This window comes from Opisthorchis viverrini, assembly GCF_000715545.1.
Source record: "Opisthorchis viverrini unplaced genomic scaffold opera_v5_2, whole genome shotgun sequence".
NCBI lineage: Eukaryota > Metazoa > Platyhelminthes > Trematoda > Opisthorchiida > Opisthorchiidae > Opisthorchis > Opisthorchis viverrini.
In genome coordinates this window covers 525,000-535,028 of record NW_008751658.1, presented here as the reverse complement: position 1 = coordinate 535,028, position 10,029 = coordinate 525,000, and the positions used below count along the sequence as shown (strand labels likewise).

At 44.4% G+C, this 10,029-nt stretch overlaps 2 protein-coding genes across 2 annotated transcripts in view; one reads left to right on the top strand and one right to left on the bottom strand.

The window, feature by feature from the left end:
- The window catches only part of T265_00180 (hypothetical protein), a gene marked incomplete at both ends in the record, with an annotated part of 40,687 nt that extends 39,071 nt beyond the window's left edge, over window positions 1-1,616 (top strand). The window contains one exon of the mRNA XM_009163888.1: window positions 1,555-1,616. Within this exon, the coding sequence (XP_009162152.1) occupies window positions 1,555-1,616 (62 nt within the window). The remainder of the gene's footprint in view (window positions 1-1,554) is intronic.
- The window catches only part of T265_00181 (hypothetical protein), a gene marked incomplete at both ends in the record, with an annotated part of 57,172 nt that extends 50,143 nt beyond the window's left edge, over window positions 1-7,029 (bottom strand). The window contains one exon of the mRNA XM_009163889.1: window positions 6,730-7,029. Coding sequence (XP_009162153.1) covers window positions 6,730-7,029 — 300 coding nt within the window. The remainder of the gene's footprint in view (window positions 1-6,729) is intronic.
- Window positions 7,030-10,029: the final 3,000 nt, after the last annotated feature.

Here is a 10,029-nt window from a genome sequence, read left to right as displayed (position 1 = left end):
TATATACATAATGGAACCTCGCCTATCCTTTCACACTCTTTTGTATGAAGCACCAAGTTGGACCAGGAGTCGGGTGTCCAGGAGCTGTCATAAACAAAAACGTGTCATGTGAATGTCCTCCAGCTCAATAGAGGAGCAAAGAACGAGTAAGTAACGATATTTTGGGGAGGGGGAGGGCAGTGAAAACTTCGGATCTTAAGTACCGGTAACACGTCACCACTCGGTACACTAGCCTATTAGTCCTCCAGCTCAATAGAGGAGCAAAGAACCAAGGAGTAACGATATTTTGGGGAGGGGGAGGGCAGTGAAAACTTCGGATCTTAAGTACCGGTAACACGTCACCACTCGGTACACTTGTTAGCCTATTATGTTGCCTTTTCCAAGTCATTCAAGACGCTGTGATCGCGTCTTGCGTGGATTTATGCTGTTTCACTGCGATGGTTTCACTGATCAAATGAAACAGCAAATTACGCATTTTGTGAGTGGATGAGAGTGATGCATTCGTACTCGAACGTCTCGTTTATAAGTATCAGTAGTGTTTAACCTAGTGTCCATGTTCTAACATTATAAAATTAATGTTACGGAAATTTTGACTAGCAAAGCCTTCTGAAATATAATCCTTCGAAGCAAGTTGTGTTAGGCTTCTGTTCAAGTCACTTGGACATAGGATTTGCCTGATCAGCCAAGGGAGCGCCACCTCTCAGTGGACTCGCCTGAGAGCATAAAGTATCAGTAAACCTATTATTCATTTGTGGATATTCATCTCTAATTTTTTACAGGCTAGGCATCTGGGATGCGTAAAATTCTTAACCGCTTGGATTCGCAAAATTGTGACCCAAATAGTGTGATTTTCTGGTGTAAAATTTAAATGACTTTTTTGTAATCATTGCCTTCTTTCCAAAGCATGGGGTATGATGTAGGTAATTGACTAAAATCCTGCATACTATTCAGCTTGGCTCGGGAGCAACTACAGTTGATTACCATACACGAATAACATTGGCGTCCGAATGCAACGTCTACCTGCTCGCGCTTTCATCGCAGTCGGAGGAACTTGTCTACTGGCAACAAAGTGTTGTATTTTTTTGCAAAATATCACATTTCGAGCCAAGAAGATCTCACCACAATGAACCGAAGTCAGAGTGGTACTCTCAGATGATAAATGTCGAAACAAGTGACCCTTCACATTTCGAGCCAAGAAGATCTCACCACAATGAACCGAAGTCAGAGTGGTACTTTCAGATGATAAGTGTCGAAACACAGTGACCCTTTTCGTAGAGAAACAAAAGCAGATTCCCGCGAGTCATTAGAAACGGAGGTAAATAATACATAGGGTGGCGGTAACAAAGATTATTGGGAATTTCGTGTGAGAATTTTCTCCACTGCCTCTATTTTGATCGCAAACGATACGATGACTTATCTTCTTTGAAAAAGAGCATCGTACTGATTTTTATCAAGCACCGGAAGAATTTATACTGATTTTGCCTTTGTATTTGGTTAACGACGCTCCTAGAGACAAATTTTCGATGGTCTTGTGTTTTACTTACCGCTCTTCAGCATTAACGGGACACATACCAATCACCGAATTCGGTCCTCGAAGGTTCCGCCGACTGAATTAAGTATACAAACACAAACAACTTAATAAACGACATAATAGTCTCGTAAATCCCAGCAAGGCGCTCAGTATTCGCACAATGGAATTGAACTTTCGAAAGCTACGGCGTTTCCCTGTTAGAATAAAGAGACAGGCAACTGAGTTCAGAGTACGAGCCCAATCTTTTGGGCCCAATCTAGGCATCCCGGGGTGTCGCCGATTCTAGGAAAGTATTTCACAAGACTTTCCGCCAGGGGCATGATTGCCTCAGTGGACAGTGAAGTTCGGTGACCTGCAAAAATATGAAAGTGGATTGACTGGTTTTTGGTCTGAGCACATATGCAACAAAACGCAACATTTTAGCGTAAAAATTTCTATATCACTCGCAAAGGTTTTGTAGCTAAGAGCCTTGTGCAACTAATGGGCCCGTCCCAGCAGCGCATGTGCACAGCGGTTGGGTTATGTCACTTGTCCCCATTGACACAAATAGCCCTCCAGTAATAAGTTTGCTTTTTCTTACAGAACGTAAGTGTTTCAGAAGTTTTGTTAATGAAAACGCCGTTTTTCTGTCTGCACTCAGGAGTATGCTGATGGAAGAAGATTGATAATATTTGTCACCAGGAAGCATGTGTACAAATATTTCATCGTATGGAGAGTACGGACTAATTTTTTTCACCACTGGACCACCATTCCAGGAGTCATTACTGGGGACTTTGTGTAATATGCAGACTTTACTCATATTATTTATTTTAAGCCCACGCATGTTTGAAATGGTGGCAATCAGAAAAAAGTTTTCGACATATAAAGAAAAATAGCTAAGTGCTTTTGTTGCAACAGTAGAATAAGAAAATATAGGAAATATTCGGTGAGGCTTCACAGGCCAACCGAGGTGGGACGTGAATTACGTTATGTCGTTTAAGGGCAGGGTAGATGCGGGTTTGTATAGTGAGGTCAAATGTTATTGTTCACAAACTAAGTTCGCCTCTGGGGTGGGGCACTCTTATAAGCGATCGTTCTCCGGAAGAAGACAAAGGGGTGAAACAAAGTAGTGATGTCGTTCATACAGATCACAAGGTGTTCATATCCGTCACAAATGTTTTCACTAGAAATTTGCCCCGTATTTTCCGAGAATGCTGAATTAGTATCCGTACGAAATATGCCAGTCATGATGGTTCCAGCGAAGCCCTGTAAAATCGTCTAACTGATCAACGATTGGGATAAACATCTTTCCTCTCAAAATCACAATACTGCATTGGTGCAGAGGAAAAGTAGGTGGATATGAGTAAAAGATTAGGCACGACAAGTGTTCTCTGACTTGTAACCTAATAAAGTGGCGGGTTACTCAAAGTGAACTTACGCTTGCGTGTTTCTCAATTACACAATCCTGTTATCACCTATTTATGGTCAGCGAGGTTTGTGGTCTTACAGGGGGATAGATATCTACCGGACTATACACACTTGGTATTCACTGGGCACCGGAGGCTAGGGATAGATGGATAAGGACAGCAGGCACCAAAAAGCCAATCGGATCCAAGAACAAATCGGTCAGTAGGCACTTTGAAATGATCAGAACATTCACTCGGCAATAACTCAACCGGTGAAAGCACGAAATAGACGATGAGATGTTTCACTCGGCAATAACGCAGCCGGTGAAAGCACGAAATGGACGATGAGATGGACGGCTTCCTGAAAGCATTATTGAATAGGGACCAGTGATGTTGAAACGTAAGGATACGGAAAACCGAAAAATGCAAATAGGCAGTAAGCATGAATGCGGCGCACAGGGATGTCGGTAAGTTTACGAGGCATTGCAGAATGAAAAACGGAAGCCAACTGGGACAACAGGTATCAGATGAAACTGCCACAAAGATATTGCATAAACATACGGCGAACGACATAGGTTCCGGCATCTGCTAACTGTTTGTCGACTCCTCAAAACAGTAGTTTCCGGACTGACATGTTCCTCCTGAAAAACATGTGTCCGTGATTCATTCGGATGTCCTTGGTAAAGTCGTGGACGAATCACTATATCTGGCGGCATATCATCATGCACCGGAAGCGTGTTTGCTGGCTGGTAAGATACGACGTCAAAGGTTTTGAAGAAATCATGAAGGCATCAGACTTCTGAAGGCGGTCAAGATTTGGCCAGTGATGCTCCCTAAGAATTTGATGTTCACCACGTCATGGGCCTGTACTTTCACCTACGTCTAAGGTAAACTGATTCTTCCTTACCGAGGTTGACCATTAAAGCTTCCTGGTCTATAACGAGATTCACGATTGAGAACTAGAAGGATCTGATATGCAACCCTCCGGTTAACGTTTTCAGGCTGCAACCGCTTGATCAGTCGGTATGGCGCGCTAAAGTATCTGTTTTGTGATGTGATGCTGAATATTAATGCCTGGACACTCTGAAGCCGCCCAAGGGTCCTCATTTCTCAGGCGACTTTGTCACGAGCAACTTTATCAAGGCGTAACTGGGAATGGCCTCTAATAAACTACTTCTTCAATACGGACGACACTCGTCAACTCTTGCACTAGACAAACCCCTTCAGCGTGCTGTGGGCAGACATGGTCCATCCAAGGGTCCTGAAAATAACGTCGCTCATACTACCAAAGAATTTCGACCTGGTGTTTCGTCAGTCGCCTGGCGAGGAAAGCCTTCCCTCTGCTTTGAAGAAAGTGACTGTCACGCAAATATGCAAAACTAGTGACCACCTATCGCGCAGCAGCTACAGGCTTACGAGTCTCATTAGTGTACCATGCAGGGTGATGGAACGCATTCTCAAGCGGGCCACTTTAAATCACCTCAGTACCAACAACTTGATATCACCAGCCAGCACAACACGAATTCCTCCTGAACCGTTCTTGCGTGATGAAAACCTTTGTATTTACGAACAGCTTGGTCCAAGTTAAGGACGAAGGACTCATGTCGGATGCTATATTTCTCGACTTCCCAAAAGAATCCGATCGAGTCTCACACAAGCTCGAGACTTATTAGATTTGAGTGAAAAGTTTACACTGCATTAAGGCGTTCTTATCAAACAGAACATTCCAAGTGAAATTAGACGTGACCTACTCCCTTTCATCACTGATGTCCATTTGGAGTTACCTAAGGTTCCGTTTTGGAACCACTTCTGCTTCCGATCTACGTCAAGGGCCTTGCACATTTTCCTCCGAGATCGTGCCTACTTTCTGTTTATTGTCCTGGAGCTCTAATGCCAGCTCCCGTCCTAAAATGTCTGCCGATGCCGCAATGCAGTTGTCGCTTGACTGGCACATTCTGAATGACAAAAAGTGCGTCCATATTTCATTCGGAGGTGAATCAGTGAACGCTTCTGTCGTGTTTGATGAGAATGGACAAGGAGACATTACGGGAATAGATACCAAAAAGGTATAAGTTGTCTGGCTCTTTTCAAATGTGTTCTTTTCACTTCACCATGAGAAGTCGGCTCAAAAGGCATTTGTGGTTCCACGGATGAATAGAAGTACCTGCCATCTTGTTGCTCACGTGAACTATAAAGCGTTCTATGAGGCTTATGCCAGAACGCTTCTTGGATATGCCAAGCAAGTTGTCTACCCAGGACGCAGGAAAGACATGGCCTTCACTGAGCGTGTCAAAGAGCTCCCAGGAAGAAGGCTACCGGCCTGAAATCCGTTTATCATGAAACGCGTCTCGTAGTGCTCTACTTCCCACTCAACCCCGCACTGACGATGTTACCTCGATTGGTGATGAAAGGTTTGCGATCTAACTGCCAAGCTCGGAGAACAGACCAACTACTAAACAGCGCACCAGAGCTACCTACACTCCACAACACTCCTTTACCTCTTTCCCCTGGAGTATCATCACCTCCGAGGAAGCCTCCTGATTACTTATGTCGTTCTTGAACAAGCTTCGGAGAACATGTTCTCAAAGTTGACGCAGCTAACACACGTTGGGGACATTGTAAGAATATTTTCAAGCACATCTAGCAAAGTATTTGTTGTGGGGGACAACCTTCCTACGACGATGGTTCGTGGTCCAATTCGTACCCAGTTTAAAGAACTTTTAGACGCTTTTATATTCAAGTTTTCGAGTTGGCAAGTCTACTGCTTTTCTGCTAGACCTTAAAGGGAAACGCCCAACCCTTTTTTGCTTGTGATATTCTGGTGAACGGCGGCCACTAAACGACAAAACAAGACCGACCCAGGGAAATTATGCCTAAGTCTCGATCCCATACTTCCTCATTGTTCGCGCATTTCTTCCAGCTTATAGGTTAGACTCTTGGCGGAAAACAATCGTCAGATAAGGATGTTTGCTGAGAAACCCCACATGGATTTTCGGTGTCGTAACTATCAGACCCGGCTGCATATGTCGGTTAACTTTGCTCGGGATTAGTGTCCCACCTGGCAGGGATGTCACTGAAATGAATGATGTCCACATAATTATATATGGCTTATATTTGATTAATTGAAAACAACACTGGAAGAAATTTGTTTTCATTAGAAAGCTGATTCAAGATCAAGTATATAAGCTGGGGATGATATCTAGACAAGACCACTTGATTCCGTAATTAAGGCCGAAGACCCTGTCCCAGAGAATGGCTCAATTCTGTCGCGTAAGGAATAAGGTCATTGGTTGCAGCAGCACATAACTGCAAACGGTAAAGCAGAATATGTGCGAAATTCTGCCTAACATCCTCTTGCAGTGTATTCTGTCGCGTAAGGAATAAGGTCATTGGTTGCAGCAGCACATAACTGCAAACGGTAAAGCAGAATATGTGCGAAATTCTGCCTAACATCCTCCTTGCAGTGTGTTGACTTAGCTTCGAAATCGAGGGGTAAAATGCAGTGACTTCACCGGCTCGTGGAGCCACTCCGTACCGCATTTTGGCCGCAATGCATGTTCCGGCTGAGCCACCGAAGGAGCAGCTGGAGAATCTTCCACAACGATGCCGAGTTTAGAATTGTCCAGAAGAATCTCTGGGCTCAATTCAGCCTGTCCGGTATGCAGGATATCCGCATTTGTCAAACGGATTTCGTTAGTGCGCTTGCTGTACTCGACCGGGCCAACATGAATCTTACAGGCACTTTCCCGCACCCCCAAATGATGTGTTCCGGAATCTACTTTAAGGATTCTACTGCTGATGTCGCGGACCAACAGCCTTCGCTAAAGTAGCGTGAGCTTGCGCTTTGATGCAGGTTGTTCTGACTCCATCCGTTTGTTGTAGTACATTTTTGGATGCCGGATTGTGTTGTATGGTGTTTGGAGTTTCCTCTGTGGATGTGAATCTGCTGAAGACACTACATTTGGTGGGTTTGGCATCAACGTCACTCAATCTTTCAACAGCAACCTCGGTATAATTTCTTCCGTCGGCCCCTTTTTCGGACCTCTGAATTGCACGCTTCAGGGTGTTCCGCCTTGCTGTACAACTATCGGTGAAACGACGGCAAGCAGACATGAGATATGCCACACTTCCGACGAAATTCTACGGGTGCATTCGTCTAAATCCGGATTGGATGCGAAATATTCGCCATAGAAACTGAGATTCCGCTCGTAGTAGTCAATTAGTTCTGAGCATATTCTGTTGCAGCAGTTGATTTTTTGGCAGCTGCTGTGTCGCTCGCTTCATTTCGGTCAGCGTTCCTTTGCTGTCGCACCAGTGATATTGTATCTTGTACCGTTGTTTCATCGCAGAAGATACGCACTATTCTTCGCATATCTAATGGCGTTCCAAGTTTTCAACTGCATGTTGCTGCTTCTCTTGCCTCAACAACACCGCGATTAGCCCGAAAGCCCCAGAAATACAGCCAGCTAATCCGGCGAAACATTTTCTATGGCATGTATCTACACGCTGAATCGCACACAAGCAGGTGGAATGTTTCATTGGGAACAGGCTTGGAGAAAAAATAGAATCATAGAACGGTACTCCTAACGCCCCTACTTCGAACGCCTGAAACTGCATTGGAATAAACTGCAGCCAGGCAGTTTATGATAAACTAAGCTTGCTGGGCACAAAAAGTCCATTGCTAACTCCGGAGAATGGTTTGTAAATTGCGCTGGGTTTGGGAACGTGATCGTGTTGGCCAGCTGCAAGGAAGTGTCTACACACCTGTCTGTCGCCGAAAACTTGCAACAAGTCAAGCAGGTGGTTCACTTGACTCATAAAAGGCAACTGTGACTGTTCCGGAGGCGATAAGTATGTGGTTCGTGGGATAAATCTGGCAAGAGGGTGATTTTGCCAAAAATGAACACGTTTGGGAAAAAAGGCAACATTTGGTTCAAAAGCAATGCAGAGCAATACACTAGTGTGCAGCGACTGGGGTAGCTATCAACAGATATGGTGAAGTATTTTCCTGTCTATTATATGCTCGCGAATTGGCGTGAGTTGACAAATGCTGCAGGTTTTGTTCGGTAGACCGGCATGCTATTTCTATCACTTTTCGCATGCAGTGAAAACGAACTTAAAGGGCTAGCTTAACTATGTGCACTAATATTCCTACCGAGATCCAGGGTGGCTGTCGCTCTGCCGTTGACACCGATCTGTGGGAGAGCTGCAGAGTTCGAATGGTCTTACTACGGGAAAGACCTGTTCCTGCGGTTACTGTTTGCACCGACATTTGTATGTTATGGTGCATATGCTTTCTTATCGTATTTTTCGTTTGATGCCACTTCCCGTAACAGCCGTTATACATAGCCCTTCATATATATATATATATATACAACTAGGCCGCAGTCAACTACAATGTACATAGCTTGATACAGTTGGCGGAAGACGCGAGGACGCACGCATCCCTTTCAATCTGCCTTGAGAGAACCAAAATATTTCTCGGGCAAAATAATCCAGTCGTACATGTGCAACTTCGTGTTGTCCGGTTTTCAGCATTAACCCACGAGAACATGCTAGGCCGCTGCTGGCAGACAGGTGAGGTGTATGTACTTGCAAATATTTTACAATTTCCACCGCCTCTCACCTATTTTGGCGGCCATCCGTGTATTATTGGAAATTTTTTAAGGAAATTTTCCTACGTCCCTCCGTTTTTTACACTCCTGATGGAGCGGCGCAACTTTTCAAACTTCGTCTATCTTAGCTAGATAAACATTCGCCCATCCCACTACCGAGTCGACCAAAAAGGAAATTGTTTCGCTCTCTTGATGAAAGAATAATTTATTATTCTGTTGTTGCACCTTCTTGACAGAAAAAACGCTGGTAACAAGCGATCCATTCTCGAGCCCCAAGACATCCCCACTTGTTTTCATTATTTTATGGGTGTTGCCGTCCCCCAAGATATGACATGTGCTCAAGTTCACCGATATCCAAAACTGTGTCCCAGGCTGCCGAAGGTAGTCAGCCAAAAAGGTTATCCTATAGCCTTGTGGCCGACACACGCGCTTGCCAAAAAGGTGGAATGCCGTCCAACTGCATCACAACCACCGTGCCTGTAGGCACTGTGGTGTGGAATTTACATGGGGGTACATTTAAACGTTGACCACCTTTCAAGAATTAACTAGTAGCGGGCGAATTCCATGTAATGTTGCGCTACCTTGTCGGTGTTTCGGAAGCGGAACCACAAGCTTTCCCTAGCAGCATCGTAACGTTTATGAAATGCGAGCTTTCACAAACTCGATTCTGTTTACCAAAAAACAAATCCAGTTCCTCGTTTGATGAGGAAAAGATGAATGATAAAAAATTGCTAAAACGCTCTGGATTTTTGAAATTTTTGTGAAAATACCCGCTTTAGGCGGTGAGCGTCATTCAATTCGGCGCAAAAATGTTTACCAGCTGTGTGGCGGGAAAACCCAACAATAGTGAGTAAACCATTTCGTATTTAAGCGAACAATGTAAAGCGCAAGTTGCTCTATGGTTGCTGCGATACCCCTAGAAATAATCGTTTATCGTGTGCTAGAACCGCGTTTGACTGTATCTTGGAGAACGACGTGCTTGACGACAATGATCCATTTTGATGAGGAAGAGCAAGGATCGCTTCTACCGTCCGGTTAACATATTTTCCAATATGTACCTGATGAAATTCTTCGAATCCCAAAAGTAGGGGTTATTTCCTGACTTCTAACTGTGCCGCATGCCTTCAGCGAGTGGGGAGCTTGCAGCTTTTAAGTACTGCGTTCAAATGAGATACAATAAAGCTAAGTTTTGATACATTCAATGTGCGCGTAGTTCGGAAAATTTGTATCTAATATCCGCACAGAGTACGCCTTTTTGAAAGCGGTGTGCTCTGAAAATTTACACGGAAATTGTTCAGATCTGCGCAGCAAAGTTTCAAACATTGCTAATATTGTTACCGGTGACCCGTAAGGTGGGTTTTTCATCCCACTGCGCGATGACTCTTTACACTGTTCTCCTGTTCCTGCCTAGAAATTTCTTGATTCTCCGACCACAGTCACGACATTGGTCATTTTACGGATGATTCAGTGCACCCTCTCGCTTATTACTGGAATGGAC